The sequence below is a fragment of the Apus apus genome, chromosome 4, assembly GCF_020740795.1.
Source record: "Apus apus isolate bApuApu2 chromosome 4, bApuApu2.pri.cur, whole genome shotgun sequence".
In the NCBI taxonomy this organism is placed as follows: Eukaryota; Metazoa; Chordata; class Aves; order Apodiformes; family Apodidae; genus Apus; species Apus apus.
The window spans coordinates 88,002,759-88,021,365 of NC_067285.1; the positions used below are offsets into that span (position 1 = coordinate 88,002,759).

At 39.6% G+C, this 18,607-nt stretch overlaps 2 protein-coding genes across 4 annotated transcripts; both read left to right on the top strand.

Moving 5' to 3' along the window:
• The first annotated feature begins 419 nt into the window (after positions 1-419).
• Positions 420-9,004, top strand: SGCB (sarcoglycan beta). 2 transcript variants are annotated; one of them, XM_051617625.1, is made up of 6 exons: positions 420-468; positions 2,446-2,655; positions 3,595-3,780; positions 3,890-4,081; positions 5,173-5,304; positions 6,171-9,004. In XM_051617625.1, the coding sequence occupies exons 1-6, from the start codon at positions 445-447 to the stop codon at positions 6,372-6,374; spliced, it is 948 nt and encodes a 315-aa protein (XP_051473585.1). In that variant the 5' UTR covers positions 420-444; the 3' UTR covers positions 6,375-9,004. The 2 variants fall into 2 exon arrangements, with proteins under 2 accessions (XP_051473585.1, XP_051473586.1); XM_051617626.1 differs by having other exon boundaries at positions 449-468; positions 2,404-2,655.
• A 159-nt stretch (positions 9,005-9,163) lies between these two features.
• LRRC66 (leucine rich repeat containing 66) lies at positions 9,164-17,519 on the top strand. 2 transcript variants are annotated; one of them, XM_051617623.1, is made up of 5 exons: positions 9,164-9,300; positions 9,500-10,000; positions 11,973-12,142; positions 12,679-13,009; positions 14,043-17,519. In XM_051617623.1, exons 2-5 carry the CDS (start codon positions 9,505-9,507, stop codon positions 16,721-16,723), a joined length of 3,678 nt encoding a protein of 1,225 aa, XP_051473583.1. In that variant the 5' UTR covers positions 9,164-9,300; positions 9,500-9,504; the 3' UTR covers positions 16,724-17,519. The 2 variants fall into 2 exon arrangements, with proteins under 2 accessions (XP_051473583.1, XP_051473582.1); XM_051617622.1 differs by having other exon boundaries at positions 9,164-10,000.
• Positions 17,520-18,607: the final 1,088 nt, after the last annotated feature.

Below are 18,607 nucleotides of genomic sequence, written 5' to 3' on the forward strand. Positions count from 1 at the left end.
CGTCCCTCCGGGAGCCCCCGGGCGGGGGAGGGGGGCTGGGGAGGGGAGAGGGGCTAGGGGAGGAAGAGGAGCTGGGGAGGGGAGAGGGGCTGGGGAGGGGAGGACAGGAGTTAGGGGGGAAAGGAGGAGGCCGGCACCGCCAGCCCGGCCCGCAGCTCTAGGCAGCGCCGCGTTCGCGCCGCCTTTATAGCGACGAGTGTGACGTGGGCCGGGCCCGGCGCGGCGCTGGGTGCCACGGCAACGCGGGCAGGCGCGCGGCGGCTGCGGGAGCGCGGCTGCGGGAGCGCGGCTGCGGGAGCGCGGGGCTGCCCGGCGGGAGGGCACGGGTGCAGGGCGCGGCCTGGGCCGCCAGGCGGCGCCGCCGGGACACGCGTGCCCGGCCCGAGCCCTGGTGCCGGCAGGGGGCGCCCGGCCGCGCCGCGGCGGCAGCGGAGGAGGAGGAAGATGGCGGCGGCCGCCCCCGAGCAGGTGTGTCCCCGCCGAGGCGCAGGCACGGGCAGGCGGCGGGGCCGTGCCCGCCGGGGAGAGGGAGGGAGCGAAGCCCGCCCTGCCGCCCGAGCAGCCGCTGCAGCCGACGGGCGCTGCTCGTGGGCAGGGCGCTCGGGCGGGGGCGCCATTTCCGCGGCGGTGCCGGGGCTGGTTTGGTGCCAGAGCTTTTCGGGGCGCGGGGGCCGCGGCGGGGTCGGCCCGGCCCGGCCCTTCTGCCTCCCTCCCGCCTGCAGCGGCCCGGGCGGCGTGTGCAGCCCGTGCCGGGCGGCCTTGGCCTGGCGGCGGCGGGAGGGGCGGCCTGTCACGGCCCGGCGCTGCGCCCTCCGCCCGCAGACGCCGTCTCTGGCGGAGAAAAATACTTTCTGTTCTCGAAGGAAAGTGTTCTGGCCTGTCCGCACGGGAATGCAGCTGTTTGGCGTAAATCGGCGCTCGCCGCTGTGCGTGGCGGGGAGAGCGGGCGGGCGGTGCCCGCAGCCGGTGCGGGAGCAGCATTCCAGGGTCCCACACGGGACTGAAGACTAAATTTGTCTGACGAGGCGTCACTGTCACCCAGTCGGAGGCGAGGGACGGGGACTCTGCCAGCGCCGCGTCCGTGGAGAGGAAGGGACGGAGCGTTCCGAGAGCTCGTGCTTCGGGAGCCTCCGGGAACGGTGCCTGTGCGCCGGGGCCGCAGCGGGCAGCGAGCTCCGAGGTGCTGGGGGATCCCGCCAGCCTCGCCCGAGTGCCTCAGGAAGCGCTGCCTAGCTCTGCAGGGATGCTCCAGCGCCTTTTCCAGCAGTCACCGTCTCACCCAGGTTCTCACAGTCCTGTTGCTGTCGATAGTTGTGCTGCCCTTACCTTACGGGTGATAAAACTACACTGGAGTTTTATCTCGCCATCAAATCCGTTCAAGAACACCTCATCCTCGGGACAAGATACTGTTGTGTTACACAACGTTTCCATTTCTTTTTCCCCAGAGTGCAGATCTCTCCGATTTCCCCTTCAATTCTGAGTTTGTGCAGGGTTGCAGTGCCTTTCGAGGAAGCTCATCATAAACCTGTTCAGGTCAAGCACCATGCTTGATAAAATGTTCTTGTTCAGCAACAGAAGGAACAGACAAGATTTTTAACTGTTCTATCACTGTAGACCCATTCAAATGCAGTAAGCTTAGGGAGCAACTTCAGCATTCATTTCAGATGGGCAAACCTAATACCACTGAAAGTATCAAGCCTATTCTTTGAGGAATTCAACCCTAAGTAGCAACCTGAAGGGAGGTGGAAAAAAAAAATTGTACAAAGCTATGAAAATACATCAAAGGGATTTTTTTCCTATGAATATCTGCAAGTTACATCTATGTGTTAAGTTGTCACATTGAAGGGATATCTTTGCAATTTAGTTGCCTCAAATTATTAAAGCTAGGCTGGCCAAGTTCTCCATGCCAGGTTTGAAGCCTTACAGAGTTTTTCTTCATGCTGCATGCATGTAATAGAAGTTGAATGCAAACCCTGTGCTATCAGAGTAACTTTATCCTGTTGGATAAATTGATAGTCTGACCCCATTAGCATGGGGGGAACTAAAATTTTGTGTATTGGCAAATGACCTGTGGGATTATGTCCTGTATCATCCCCAAGATGTAAAAACTCTATGAAGTTCTTTACAGCTGATTTTTCTGGGTTTGGTTTTTTTTTACTGGAACTGTTACTAATAATTCCTACCTGCTATAATAAAAATTACATATATTTTCAGACAATATATATTTTATCTGGATTTTCATTTTAGTCATAACATTAGGAGAGCTTGCAGCAGTTGTAAACACGTATTCTAACTACAGAGTGGCAGACTGAAGTATAATATTGAATATAATATGTAGTATATTCCTCTAGTTAGTTCAAATTTATAATTTATTGTATGCATACCTGTGTATAATTCTGGCAGATTCCCATGCCTCACAACAGCTCATCTGTGTTTGCATGACAGCAAAGCTCCAACGGCCCGGTGAAGAAGTCTATGCGAGAGAAGGCTGTGGAACGCAGGAATGTTAACAAGGAGCACAACAGCAACTTCAAAGCGGGATACATTCCCATTGATGAAGACCGTCTCCATAAGACAGGCTTACGTGGCAGGAAAGGCAACTTGGCTATTTGTGTGATTGTTCTTCTTTTTATTTTGGCTGTCATCAATCTCGTTGTGAGTACTACCCAATATTGTGTATTATACAATACTTAGCCTGTAAGCAACATTAGGATGTGATTAATTTTGATGATTTATTAGAGAAATAAAACTTACTCCACTATGGCTGAGAAGGACTTAAAATATACTGAAGATTTCTCATTTTTCTCCTATCTTTTTGTTCTTTCGTAGTCTGAGCAAGATTAGATGCTAGAATCTTGGAAATTCAGTCATTATTATTTCAGTTACCATGGTCCCAGCAACGAACCTACCATTTATGTAACACAGAATTAGGAACCTTGAAAGTGTCTCTCCATTCCCAAAACTCAGTAACAGCAAATGTGTGAAGTGTTACTAGCACAGTACAAATACTTTCAGGATAAACTGTTATGCAAATTCTGTTAAAAATGTTCCTGTTAACATTTTACAGATAATAACAGAGCTGCACATGAACATTCAGAATTAATCAGCCTCTGCACTTTAAACCTTCAGTGTTTTAACTACCACCTTTTTATGGCTTGATCAATGAGAAGTAATCTATTATTTGTCATAACTGGACATCCACCTGTGAAAGTGCTTTCTTGTAGTTCCAGGGTAAATATATCCAGAACTGAGCTACTGTGTTCAGGAAATTTGATTAGGTAATGATATCATGATTACCCTTAAACAGGAAAAAGATTTAATTATGGACATGTTTTAATTTCAAATATATATACACATAAATTATTTTAGTTACCATTTCAGATGAGTCTTAAAATTGTGCGAAATGCATTTCATAATGAAATGTGCTCTGGTGTTTCCAGTAGGAATTAAACAGTCTAAAGTAAATTCACACCTAGAGCTCACTTAACCACTAGCATTAGTAATTCTTTCAAATAAAACATCTAGTTAATACAGTACTTGTAGGAGGATCTGGGTGATCAAAGTAATCTTTGAAAATGTGTGTTTCTCTTTCAGATTACATTAGTTATCTGGGCAGTGATTCGAATCGGCCCCAATGGCTGTGACAGTATGGAGTTCCATGAGAGTGGCCTCTTGAGGTTTAAGCAAGTTTCTGACATGGGTGTCATACATCCATTATATAAAAGCACTGTAGGAGGCAGGCGTAATGAAGATTTGGTGATCACTGGAAACAATCAGCCTGTAAGTTACATCATGAACTGAAAGTTTGTGAGCAACGCTATGGAATTACACTAACATTAATGGACATTATATTAGAAACATGATTAACTTAATGACTTTGTTTCTGAAGATTGTATTTCAGCAAGGCACAACTAAGCTTAGCGTGGAAAAAGACAAAACATCTATTACCAGTGATGTTGGGATGGAATTTGTTGACCCAAGGACACAAAATACCTTGTTCAGCACAGACTATGAAACTCACGAGTTCCATCTGCCGAATGGAGTTAAGATCTTGAATGTACAGAAAGCCTCTACAGAGAGGGTATGTCTTTTTAAAATACCCCTTACTTTTTTAAAAATCTCTTTACAGAATTGCCATAGTTGTAGAATAAGAAAAAAGTTTACTAATACAATCTATCTAACATACTTAGAAACCTGACCAAACGTAGCTAAAAATGCAGCTCTAAAAACATAAATCACCATAAAAATTAGAACAGAAATGAAAATTGACGTCATTAAATGAGCGTAATATCTGGAATACCATGCCAGCTAGGTATGTCTGTCTTTTCTTTAAGCATTTATCAGGTTTTTTTGTGCCTAGATAACTGTTTCAGAAATAAAATTTCTATGAAAAGCTTCTCTGTTTCTAATAAGAACTTAAAAAACAATCACTAGAACTTCATGTATAATTTTCCTTCTGCTGGAGATAAATGGTAATCCAATCAGAATTTCAGAAGCCAGAGTAAAAGTGTAGAAACAATCACAGCATTATATGAGTTATGTCAGTTCATGGCTTCTAGGTTAAACAAGTTCTGAGTTGGTTTCTACATTTAATACACTTTATTGGAAAACTGAAAGACCTAAATAATGGTGTGTGTACATTTAAAATGTTGATCTTAAGGACAGACTGAAGTTTATTCTGTATTATCTCTTATAATAAAGGCTTTACAAATGGAGTACAGCCTCTATTTCTTTTGTGTAATGTTAGCAGAGTAGTATTGGTTGGTTTATAGAGGCCTGAGTGGGCCTTAGGAAGCACCAAGAATCCTGTTAAGGATGAACAAAAAAGATCATTCAATTTGTTCTGCTTTGTGTTTCCTCTGCTGGCCAATGAATAAATAGTTTGGAAGGGACAGATTAAATGAAGACAGAGGAGCAGGTTTACATAGTCACTCCTGTTAGGAAGCCTATATTTGCTACCAGCATCAACTGTATATCCCATAAAACTGTCAAATGCATTGTTATTTTTATCACAAACAAAATGCACACATAAAACTATTTTATATACCTTCCAAAATTAAGTAATTATTGTTTTCAAATTTGAATGTGGAAGTGGGGAGAAGCTTGACAGACATAAATAAGAGAAAGGCAAAAAGTGATCTGCAATGGATTTATTTTCGTTTATGTTCTTAGATTACCAGCAATGCAACCAGTGATCTAAACATAAAGGTTGATGGCCGTGCTATTGTTCGTGGAAATGAAGGTGTTTTCATCACAGGCAAGACCATTGAGTTTCGAATGGGGGGTAACATGGAACTTAAAGCAGTAAGTACCTCAAATCAGCATATTTTTTAGCAGCTTGGTTTCAAATTCAGGCAAATAATAAACTGACATAGCTTTATATGGATTCAAGTTTTATCTAAAGCAGTCATGCATAAAAGTTTCATTGTAGTCGGTATATTTAGTAAGGGTTCTAAAAGATGGATTATTACTTTTCTGCTAATCAGTAGTTCAGTAGCTTTCAGGTAACAATTACTTACTACTATTAAGTCACTAAAAACCCACAATGGAATTAAAGCTAAGCTATTAGCCTCTGCACTGAAACAAATACCAACGGGAATTAATCTCCTCTTCTGGAGGATTTACTCGGGACAGCAACCTTTGACAAAGGAGCACACAGGTAGGAGTAATACTTTCTGTGCTGCCACAACAAAGCTTACCAGCATTCTTTTAAGATTTTTGGACATTGTTAAGATTGCAGAGTATACAGAATGATGGAAAAGGTTAAAGGAAGATAAAAAATAGAGATACCTGCACTTTCATTTCATTTGTGATTGAATTTCATGTATGAATTCAAACACTGCTTTCCATTTCATGTACATATTTTTACATTTACTGCATTTGCTAATAGTTCTGTCAAGTGAAGAGCCACACTGCTGCTATCTCTCTCAACACCTATCTGCCACTGGAACAGCAAAGCACATTGCTGGCAATAATTAATAAATCCATAGGTGTTATTCACAAATTTTATTAGAAATGAAACCTTGTGTTTTGTACTTTTTTTGTTCTGCTGATTTCTGCAGCCATCCTAAAGATGCCATTGATTCATTAAAACAGCTTGTTCTTTTCAAAAACCACCTACCTGCCTTGTTTAAATTAGAAGCTGTACTTCTTTTTCTCCCTCTTAACAGGAAAACAGTATCATCCTGAATGGAACTGTGATGGTCAGCCCAATGAGACTGCCAAGTTCTTCTTACGGGGAACAGTTTAATAACGGCAACTGGCTGCGTTTCAAGCTCTGCATGTGTGCAGACGGGACACTGTTCAAGGTTCAGGTGACAGGTTATAACATGGGGTGCCAGACTTCTGTCAATCCGTGTGGAGCCACGCACTAGAGTGCAAACCACTACCAGGAGAGTTCTCTTTTGTGTTTACATGTATTTGTATGAAGTAATTGCATGCCTTCAAGGATTTCTGTTTTTACAGCAGTTTATGCTAACATTTATTACATAATATTTTAAAGCAAAGGCTGTTGTGTTCAGCAGTATTTCGGCCCTGTCCTGTTAGCTGCAGCAGTGGCACTGATGTACTGAGCTTTTCGTCTACATGCCTTCTGAAGTACCTTCCTGAATTTGGATCAGTAGAGTATATATTCAACCAATGTGATCTCAGCAACAATCTTGACTGCCTTCGGTTGCGTTTAAAGGAAGTTTGCCCTGCCCCCCAAGACCTCAAGGGCTGCTGAGAACACAACTGCAATCTGAAATACTTCAGTAGGAATATCAATCTGTTGTTGGAAGTGCATTTGCCTGGGATGGCTGAAGTGGCCATTTCTGTCTTCATTTCTTGCCAAAGGCTGACAGAATGATTTCCCCAAAAATTATGTGGTTTACCATATGTGTACTAAGAGGAGTGATGGCACACTCATTTTAAAATACTGCATTATTTCTGCGGTATATTCCCATGTAATTAAAGAAAAAAAGTATGCTAGCACAAATATTTGCAAGTATCAATAATACCAAGTTTGGAAATGTAACTCCAATTTCAAAGTAATCTTGCAGTTATTTAAGTGTTGCTTGAGCTCCCAGTCTATCTGTGCAGTTTAGGGATTCTACAGTTGCTTAATTTATGTGAAGTATTTGTAAAATGTATTTATATTAGAAGTACATTTTTAAAGATGCACTTAAAACTTGCTCACTACCCAAAAGTAATTTCCTGCATGGTTGAATGTGAACAGTTACTCAACAGGTAATAATCTGGAGCATGACTTTAAGCAGCAGTGTGTGAGATCAGATCTCTTTCTCCCTATAAACATCAGAACTGATGCATTATTGAGAACCTCAGAATTAAATTCTGGAGTAAAATTACAGGTCTGTAAATCTAAAGGTGAGGGCACCAACTCCTATGACAGCAGAGTATATACATGTGCATCTGAAGTTGTCGGCAGTGAAACTGTGCCTGTGGTGAACTGGGACCTTATAGAAACTGTTAATAGCCTTGTAAGTGCTTTTGCAGAGGTAAGGTGTTGTGTACTAAAAACAGACCAGCTCATTGTAAGTTTCCCACTCCACCACCCTCCATATTTTCTTCATTTTAAAATCGTTTTGTTTCACAGTCACATCAAGTAACATTTACTTCGCAAGTAGTTTTTTGACAAGTTTTTCTAGATAAGCACACAATTCTCTTCCTAGAAGTTGTGCAAATGTTACACATTAACTTAAGAATTGGTAATTTGTTTAGGGAAGATAAAGTATCTGCCCTTGTTTTATAGCTCTCGAAGTACTTAGAATTCCACAAGATACAAATCAGCTCCTGCTGCAACAAGAAGTTCGTATCTAACGTCCCAGTTGCTGTATTTATTAGCAGTCAGTAAGTCCTCACTCAGGGTGTGCGTGGGTGGAGGTGATTTCTGGAGGGGGAATCCTCAGGTCGGGCATTCTGCCACACAGGAGGTTAGAGGGGTCATTGCTCTAAGGCAAAGACTGACTTTGATGCTCAGCAGTTGGGGTTGGAGGGGGTGGGTAGCCTTAGAGCTGCTCTAACAAACAGAATAAGCAGAATAAAATGTAGCAAAAGTCACTGAATTGCTCACAGTAAAGATCACGGGAAAGTACTAACATTTGGTATATTTTCTGAACTTCCTAGTGTTACTACAGTTAATACTTGCTAACCACTTAAACACACATTTTGCTGAAAACATACATACATCATTGTCACTAAGTAGTGCCCAAATTAGTATCTGTTACAGTATTGAGAAGGAAATAAACTAAAAATGTTAGAATTTTCACTCATGCTAACGGAAGTTTGTCACTTTATTTTTATATAAATAGACACATACTTATAAAATATAAGCAGCAGCATCCTTAAAGCTGAAATCTTGAAAATGGCAGATACTGCCTTGGTCAAGTAGATTACACATGGAGAGCATGTTAAAGCTCTTTGGTTAATACTGACGTGCCTATATACAACTATTAGATTCTTGTGACTGTCAAGAGTTCTGTTTAAAATACCATACGCAACACAGCTGAAGGATTTGTCACAAAGGTACTCTTAAATCATGGTCTGGAGAGTTGGTCTTGAAGTGTGGATTTTTTGTTAAAATGTAGCAAAACTGGTAATACAGGTACCTAATGAAATAGAATATCTATTTGTTACCACTATTTATGTACTGTTAATATTTTTATTGCCTTCACTACACAGTTCGAGGAGTGTCAGCCCCACACATGCCATGTGCTGTGTATTTATTGGTTGTTTATCTTCTAACTGCCTAAGGTACATTTTTCTTTCTGTATTTAAAGCATGGTGTGGCACATTACTTATTGTAATCCTACAGATGCACTTAAGATTGTGTGTTTAAAGTACATTCTACATGCCTGTGTGTAAAACACCTTACTGGGTACGTTGAAACAACTTAAATGTGAAGAATTTTCAGCATATGTAAAGGTGGTGGTTGTTTCAATAAGTAGAAGACAATTGAATTTCTCAGCTTTGTTTTGTAATGAAACAATAAATCCTAACATATGCAGCTGTGGTGCAGAAGTATTATTTGTACAGATGTAGTTTTTCATTAAAAATACATTGCTGTTACTGACAGGGAAACTGGTATTTTATTAAGTGTAAGTATAAAAATAATTCCACATGTCTTTGTCATGGATGATATCCGGTGGACTTTGCTCAGTGGTAATTGTGTATGATACCTGAAGTAGAGTTCAAAAGTCTCCACCATTGTTTGTTCACAAGGTCCTGAGAAGCCGTGTTTCTCGACTGAAGGGCTGGAAAGGAAAGGTTCGGATTATTTTTGGAGAGAGGTGGAGTGAGAGGGTAGGTTATCAATTTATGAATGTTTTCTGAAACATACCTAAGAGTCCAAAAATGTAATGTTTCTGTATGTTTAAGGTGAAATGTGAGTAATGCTTCAGGTAATTACTTGGTGTTGATTTTTTTTAATGTGAAAGTATTTCCGCTTCCTATTTAACTCTCATTATGCTGTACTCACTGTAATTCTGCATTTTCCATATAGGTACTATGGATAACCTTCACTTGAGTGTCATAGCTGTGGTCCTTTACTTTAGTCTTCCTGGATCAGTGGGGATCAAGTCACAGCAGATCCTTCTTGATACACATAACCATTCAGACTGCTGGTGGGATTGGGAGTTCTCAGTGAATTGTTCTTTTACTGGACTATCCCTGATTCCAGAAGATGTATTCCAAATGGCAATAACAGCTGATTTTAGTTACAACAACATTAAAACTTTTCTGCACACTGATAAAGGAAATGAAGAGTGGATGCTTAAACACCTGAATCTTAGTAACAACCTGATCTCTGAACTCTCCTTAACTACTTTTAGAAATTTGCCCATTTTAGAAACTCTCAATCTCAATGATAACGCCATCCACACCCTGACACTGGACATACCTATGCCTGCACATGGGTCTCAGAAGTATGGAAAACACTCTCACCTCCTGCCTGCTTTGAAAGTATTGTCAGTTGAAAGAAACAACCTTAATACAGTTCCAAGAGGTAAGCTTTAAAATCTTTAAGGGCCTCACTCCCAAGGGGTAAGCTGGTTTTCAATGTGAATTCAGAATCTCATTTAGTTATGCTTAAGGTGAGGGAGAGTTCCACCTGCATGCAAATCAGGAGACTGATGCCAAATGTGTTGTTTCGATTAGGGTGGGGTTTTTCTTACAGTCTTTGCAATCATAATGCCTTAATGTCAGTCAAATATAACCAAATTACATCTTCTGAGAGCCAAAGCAGTGTTTTTTCCTTGTTGTATAGAAAGGTTCATGTTGTCCAAACAGTGTTTAAATGAAACAGAATCCACAATACGTGCAACACTATCCTATATATTGTTTGCTGAATTTAATCAATCTCTGAGAACTTAATCAGACTCATTAGCTCTAGATTTTGAAAATGCTGGAGGAGACAAAGAAACCCCCACCATTTACCTCACAAAGTCAGACAAAGGGAATACACCTACACAGGGTCATTTAAGCTCTGGCATGCAGAAAACCCATTTCACATAATGATTTGGTAGTATCTGCAATTTTCCCATGTAGACAGGATAGAAAAGCTTACATTATAAAATACACTGATGCATATTTTACTTGTTTTGACAGATATAAAATGAAACTACACATTGTAGGATCAGTGGATCCTCAGTGGATCAGGAAGATCCAAGTATTTTCTGTAAGAGAACCAATTTTTAGATGTTGAACGTCAAACTGCTATGCATCATACCACCATACTTCAAGTTATACTTAAATCCCGTCTTTGTTTAAATACATGTTCAGAGTTTTACCTTTCCTCCTCCAAAATACTTCACTAACATTCTACTTTTTAAGCTCTGGTAAGAAAACACAAACTGAATTCTAAAGCAAAGGTGTTTGGCTGCAGAGAAACCCTTCTCACAAACACCACCCCAGGCTCAGGCTCCTGAGTCTTTTTGGCACAAAGCCAGCTTCAGGGAAGCATCCAAACTACAGTGTTTCATGCAGGTGCAAAGAAGAATTAATGCCAGAACTTCCAAGTGCCTTTCCTATCAGCTACCTCTACTTCTACAGCAGGAATGAATAATTCTCTCTGCTTTTCACAAGAAACCCAAAGATCAACTACTCAGCAGACCAAAATAAGGGATTTCCAGTAAACCAGTGACACCAAGGGCAATTTTTTTTTTTTTGTGAACTAGTAGCTTCTCAACAATGCTGTATGATCAAAAACTATTTTAGAGTGACATTCAGGTGTGACAAACTGTGGTAATTCTGAGTGTTCAATTGCCTGCCTTCCCACTGAAACTTGCAGTCCAGAGCTTTGCAGGCTGCCTTCAGGGATTCTAAAATAAGGTATCTCCAGCATTGAAAAGGGCTACTTAGGCCAGCTAGATGCTGTTGTAGCTAGGGTATGCTGAAGAATACACTGTCATGCTTGATAGTTCACAGGCAGACAGGCAGAAGCAACCATGTCTTTGTTTTCAGACAGGTTTACATCCTATGAATATGGTTCAAATGATTCCACATATGAAAAATTCCCATTAACTTACAGATGGCAACAAATAGGAGATATTGTATCACCTTTTGTGTCTCTTATTTATTTACAATTAACATATGTGGATTTTATCAGCTGAGCAAATGGCACCCTTTTCACACTCCTCCTTTCCTACTTCCAGTTCTCCAGAGAAGTGTGCTCAAAGTACAGAGACCACAGTTGGAATAATTTTGATATAAAAAATAAATGTTACTGCTTTCATGGAGATGTGAATTTTTAAAACATGCATTGATTGTGAATGTACTAACATACCTACTTTTTATGCTATGCAAATTTTAGAATGGGACAACCACTGAATAGGAAAGGCATGGTAACACAAAGCCTGCAGCCACTTGTTGCAATAGACTGGGATTGAAGGAATTCTGTTGCAAATAATATTAAAAAGCCACTTGGAGTAATTGGGAAAACAAGAACATGAAATGTAAAATTGTTTTGTTATTCCTAGGACTAGGCCTGCTGCAGTCCTTACACACTGTCCATTTCTCATCCAATGGTATACGACAGATTGATCTGAATGATTTTCAGAACTGTTCACAGCTGAAGGATATCGACTTGCAAAACAACAAGATAACTGAAATTAATCCAGAAGCCTTCAGGAATCTCAACAAATTACAGGTTGTAAAGCAACATCACAACTGTTTCCATGTTTTGTGTTAATCACCATTAAAGATATTATCAGCTATACATGACCATGTTTATATTGATCTTTGATTATTATATTAGTATACATTTATAAAAACTAAAGCAAATGGTGAAAATAATAAATTTTATATGTTTTTCATATATATAGAAAACAGACACTGCTAAACATACAAAATCCAACCACAAATTCAGCATTTATCTATGGCAAAAATCAATCCAAAACTGGCTTAAACACACACATATCCTTTTCTACCCCCATCCCTTCTATAGTGAGAGCTCTGGGGCTTCCTATTTACACAGAGGTAGCCTACAATGGGAAAATTCTAAATATACCACAATTTGAACTTTACATTTAAATTAAAAAGCTTAGAACTGTATTACTGAAATCCTAACCAGATGTATCCTTCCCGTAACTGCACAAGTGCTTGAATACCAAAATATACGTTGATATTGCAATTAGAATTCTGTAGCAAGGCTTATCAAATTATGTCTGAATTTTTTCCAAATAGGTTGTGAATCTCCGTGGAAATGCTCTAACAACCCCTTTACCACAGATACTAATCAGTCTGAACTTCTTTCAACTTGAAGTGGGCTTGTCAAATAATGCCTGGATATTTAACTGCAGACTAAATACTTTCAAACATTTATTTCATTTTCTTTTTGACTCCACGAGGCAAACATGGAGCATTTCATACAATCAATCTGCCAACAACTCACAGAAACCTCTCCTGTATCTTTCAAGTTTTCATTTAAACTGCAGCAACAGAGTTTTGCTCAGGACTGCTGTAATCCCAGCAGAGAAGAAGTCAGTGCTAGAGTGTGACTTGGACAACACAAGAGGTATGTGAATCAGGGACTCTATCCATACGTTGCTAAAATTCAAATGCATGCAGAATGATGAAAGAAATCTGGTTTTAAAATAGCTGAACAACAATTTCACATGCCAATTATTCCATTAAAAAGTAGTGTACTAGTAGTATAAGTAGTATATTTGAAAGTCATGTTTCCCCAAAAATGTCTTCATCTTCTTCCTTACATTAAACTAATAAGTGATACCAGATTTTACAGAAATCAACTTCAAATAGTAGTATGTTGCAAATTTATCAGCTAATTTAGGTATGTAAACAAAGGACTAAATAGTGAGGTGGCAATTTTGGGGTATGTAGAAAACTGAGAAGGATGCAACAGTATCTCTAGTGTTCAAGTTACAGCAAAAAAAATGAATGTTTATTTGCAAGGGAAAGGATTAATATTACTTATTAAAAAGTACAGCTAATGTAGCACACAGTTCACTTAGGAGATTAATTCAGCATTTACAATTAATAAAGAGCACCTGAAGTACAAGTGACAAACTTCACAGAGCTAAGACTTCCCATGCAGAAGGAAAACTAAGACCAAGCTTAGAGCAGGTGCATTTGTCATGTGCCATATGGCAAAACAGTTCACTGGACTAACAGCACTTTCGGGTGGTAAGGCTTTCCCCTTGGAATGCTATATCCCCAAATGAAAATACGTAGGGTTTATCAGAAATGCCATCTACTTTATCTATGCACAAGGAAAGTCACAGCAACTCTGATGGTGGGGTTAAAATCAACACATTAGATTGCACCAAAACCCAGATGGGAATGCAAGCAGACCCAAAGGCACAGGTGTACATACAACCTTGAAACATTCCAAAAGCTGACAACCAGCTATAGCCTACATCATGGTGCCATGTAAAATGAGTATGGATGAATAAAAATAAAATGTCTTTTACAATACATAGTTAAAATTACTCAAGATAGCTGAGAGTATGTCCTTAAAGTAATAACTTGACCCTGCAAACCAAGTATCCTACACTTTTAAGAAAGATTTAACTTGTATTTTATTTCAGGTAATCAAGTCTCTTGGTGGACACCTAGGGGCAAAATTTCAAAAGGTAACAATCTTCATCATGTAACACTGGATAAAGTGAATAATTTAGTGATACACAATGCTGAGAAAACTGCTAAAGGTTTATACATGTGTATTTTTAATACAACAAAGAAGAAATATCTCATCTACAATATAGAGGTGAAAGAAGAGGTTTCAACATTTTTGGTTCGAAAAGCCCGGGACACTAATGCTGTTCTTAGACAAGGAAGAACAGAGCAAGACTTTGCGCTGGCCGTCTGCCTCTCAGTGCTCATTACGTTTGCTTGTGCTTTTTGTCTGGGTGCTTTTGCTAGACCCTACCTTGGGAGCCTGTGGAGACTCATGTGCAGGAAGAAAAATTCAGGTTCAGAACATATTTACTCTAATCAAGCATTTTCAGACGAAACCTTGAGCAGAGAGTGCTCTGCAAGCAAAGCAACACATACGCAGCGTGATCTGTTCATTTCTGATGGGAATTCTACAAGAAACACGTGTGTTTTGCCTACAGAAACTTCTGCTTTGTATGAAAATGTTACTGGTAGCCATGTACCTGCACCAAATACTGAAGAATACCAGAAACAAAGCAATAATGAGATCAATGTGAAGAAAAAAACAGCATTTTCAGATATCAAAACTAGAATCAGCAGTGATGAAGATGTAAACTTGAGTGATAATGGACTACTTTCTGTAAGGGTAGATAACAAGAACAGCAATGAAGTCATGCCAAGAAAATTATCAAGTAATGACATTGCATTACAGAAAGGTTCAAAATTTACAAATAACGAAGACTCGGAGAAGAGCAGATTCCCTCCCAAACCCAAGAAACTGAATGCTGACTATTGCACAAATCACACTGTCTCTTCATATTCAGATTTATCCTTCATGGGAGAAACTGGCTTTCCATTTTCCACAATACCAGCACATACAGTTGCAGAAGATTCTAGGAATAGCAAGATCAGCAGCAACTCTGGTCTGCTGCAGTCTGAAAGCATAAAGGCTGCACCAGATTCTCCTGAAAGAAAAGGTATAATTTCACATAACGAACCCATGAGCACTACAAAATATATGCCTGGAAGACAAAGCTGTGAACAACCTGGTTTAAATGGCAACATAAATACAACCAGTGATGTGGGAGATGTTATTTTACCCAGTAGCTGCAAGAGAGACACAAATATTGAGAATTTAAGCGTCTACCAAACAATAGAAAACTCTCCTCTTACAGAGTATGACTGTAAAACTGAACATACAAATGAAAGAGGTACTTCAGCAGATATGTTTGACGATAGTTCTTCAGATGAAGGGACTCCATTCACATTGAGTGACTGTAGTTCTTTAGCAGACTTTGAACTGGAAGAACCTGATGTTAGTGACAACCTGCCAGTCTGTCAGTCACCACCAGAGGAAGTCAATAAGAACAGTGGAACTGAGAAGTTCTCAACACTGCCAGAGTCTCCAAACATTGCTACTGAGCTTCAGCATATTGGAAAAAATGAAGACAAGAAAATCACTATTAATTTTGGGTCAGATACCAGCATGCCCGAAATAGTATCACCTTACGTTGATAAATGTAGTGATCACATAAATATGTCAGATTCAGACACAGTTAGTTCTTCAAGTCAAGAAGTTCCTGATACACTTGGTTATTTTACTAAAGAAGAGTCAACAGGACAAAACTCTATTTCTAATTCCCTCCACAATCAAAGTACAGACTTCAGTAACATGTTACTTTCATTAAAAGATTCTCCCACATATGATACAGGTAGAGAGAGCACTCCTGAAGAGGCTGAACTGCAGCTCTATCAGTGGAACCACACTGAACCTCAGCATTCCCTCAGCTTCAGTCCCACTGAACAAGAAGGAAACACACCAGAGGGAAGTACAGATGAACACACAGAAAGGAACTCCTCTGAAAAGAATAATAGTGAAGGAGACATTACATTAAGAAGAAATACAAGTACATCTGAGGATGATGATTTTATTTTTGCTCCCATTGATATTGCTTTGAATGAAATTGTGAAGAAAACATTGCTATTGCGTTCTAGCGATGAATCATCTCTTCAGTCCCTGCCTGAACAGACAGCTGAAAAACATTTTAGAGTTACTTCAGAGAAAGATGACTTGCTACCAGAGGGGAAGCAGGTGAACACAACTAAGACTTGTGCAGATAAAATGCAAGGAGGTTTTAATGAGAAAAACCGTGATGGATACATGGAATTAGAGGATACCAGCAACTCTAGTCTGCCTGAAGAAACACAGTCTTGCAATCTCATGGCAGATTTGCTGCATCTTCACTCTTCTGAGAAAACACAATCAGTTTTCAACATAGATCATTTCCAGCTGGATCAGAGTGACAAAGATGCACATTCCTTCTCAGTGCCACAAGGCTTCCATGAGAACACACCATACAGTTCATTCTTAGAAAAGACTACAGGAAATATAATCTCCAAAAGCACCGATTCCAGAAAGATGGATGACGACACTACTTGGACTGGACTGGACAACCATTCCACCACAGCAGCCAGCCTCCAAAATTCAAGTGAAAAACTCAGTCAGAAGGGTCAGACCAATGTAGGACAGGGACAGTTTTTTGTTAAGAAGAAAAGAGCATTTGATGGATTTGCTCATGTTTTACAAAGCAGGAGAACAGACTTCAGCAGTTGAGACACAAAAGTATATTAGGCTCCCACAGTGTTTATATCATATAGTAACTGCAGAAAATTATTGTGTAGCTTTTAATAACTGTTAAATACTGTTGGTTGCTTTTGCTGCCCCTCATCCCTGGACACTGCCTATAGCTTCAGAAATTGAAGTTATGGAACTAGACTTAACAATGAGATGTATAAAGCCTGGATCTATCAAATATAAAACCACTGTCATTCCAAGCGGTATTTCAGGCCAGAAGCCATGGACTTCTGTTTAGAAGAGTACTTGTAAAAAAAAAAAACAAACAAAAAAACAAATCAACAACAAACAAACCACAAACCATACCAAAAACACCAACAAAAAACAAACAAACAAAAAACAAACACCAAGAATAGATTTTATGAAAAACAACTCTGGGATACTCAAATGAGTAAACTATTCAGTAGTTGTAACAGCTAATAAAGGTTTTACTGAGTTACATTTACTTTGGCACCAAGATATTAATTTCCCTTAGAATTTGCCTCTGATATGCACCGTTTTGTTTCTTTGTCTAAAATAAATGTAACACTGAAATTATCATTACATTAGTATTATTATTGTGTTTTCCTGTGGGACTCACCCTATACAGTGAATTAGTACAGTCTTCTGCTTTCTGAACCAAATTTGTAGATTAAGTGACTCTGAATTCCCAGTTTTACAAAGATAGGTAAAGTCCAAGCAGCATTCAATTACATTAAAAAAAATACTTTTTAACTTGGAAAGACAAAGAGAGTAATTAAACCATTCTCTACTAAGCTATTATTCCCTATAGAAAAGGATCCTATATCCACTTCTTAATTCTACTGAGGGGAAAATCAAGAGCAGCTCAAAACTGCTGTGTTAGAATATCAATAGCTTGATATACCAGTAACTTCTTCTAAGCCAAAACATAACAAATTGTTAGGGTTTAACACTGGGCTGGGAATGAAACAACTGACAGAAGATAACATTTTCTCTGAATGTGGCCCAAGGCCTTGTTCACATATACAGTATTGCTGAAGTAGTCCTTTAAGGAGAATGTCATCATGGGGGGGCACAGGCACAGGTTTCCAGAAAATGCAGGAGGCTGGCCAGCAACTCAGGGAAAACTCTGTTATGAAGACAATTAAGTCACTAAAAACTCCAAAGAGAAGGAAGACATTTCAGTTCCATCAGATGAGAAGCAAGTCCAATGGCACAGTACATCTCTGAAGCTATCTTTAACAAGAAAGCCAGAAAATAACAAAAAGATGCTGACAGAATGTCATCATTTTTGCTAGCTTTATGTACCTGGAACTTAGAGAGTAATGCAAAAAACTTAAGAGGCAAGGAAAAGCAGCTGAAGGAAACTAGTACAGATATTATTTGATCCTTTGAAAAATACTTTCTTAAACACCTTAAGTTCCTTTTAAATAATTGTTTTACACATCTAGCCTCACAATTCAAACTCCTATTGGTTCGTTGGGGGCAGGGGAGAGCTGGGTGTTTCTGGCTGGTTTTATAAAAACTTCTAACATAACTGAGAATAGATTATTTGGTAATTTCAGGTAGGTGTTGCATGGATTTGATTTAGGTCACCACAATATTTGCAAATAACTGCACTCAATAACATCTGTAATTCAGTGACAAGCAATGATTTTGTGGTCATTCGCACAGATCTTTTTGCTTTCCAATTAGTTCTTGGACAATTTCTGTTCTTTTTGCTTCAGTACTCAGTGATATCTGAACTGGTTAACTAAGAAGATTCCTAAGAGCAGGTATTGTCTTCATTCCTTCAGTAGGAGCCCACTGAGGAACTAAGAATGAAATAAGCTTCTGAAGAAACTGATAATTTGTCATCATATTATTCAAAAGTTTAAGAGTCTGATTTTGTTGTTTTTCAAA

Bases quoted from the DNA above. Each gene is read 5' to 3' on its own strand.
- SGCB (XM_051617625.1), top strand. From the start codon at position 445: ATGGCGGCGGCCGCCCCCGAGCAG. The intron at 2,656-3,594 runs GTGAGTACTACC...TTTCTCTTTCAG, and splicing joins TGGCTGTCATCAATCTCGTT to ATTACATTAGTTATCTGGGC. The intron at 4,082-5,172 runs GTATGTCTTTTT...TTATGTTCTTAG, and splicing joins AGAAAGCCTCTACAGAGAGG to ATTACCAGCAATGCAACCAG.
- LRRC66 (XM_051617622.1), top strand. From the start codon at position 9,505: ATGGATAACCTTCACTTGAGTGTCATAGCTGTGGTCCTTTACTTTAGT. The intron at 12,143-12,678 runs GTTGTAAAGCAA...TTTTCCAAATAG, and splicing joins GGAATCTCAACAAATTACAG to GTTGTGAATCTCCGTGGAAA. The intron at 13,010-14,042 runs GTATGTGAATCA...ATTTTATTTCAG, and splicing joins TGACTTGGACAACACAAGAG to GTAATCAAGTCTCTTGGTGG.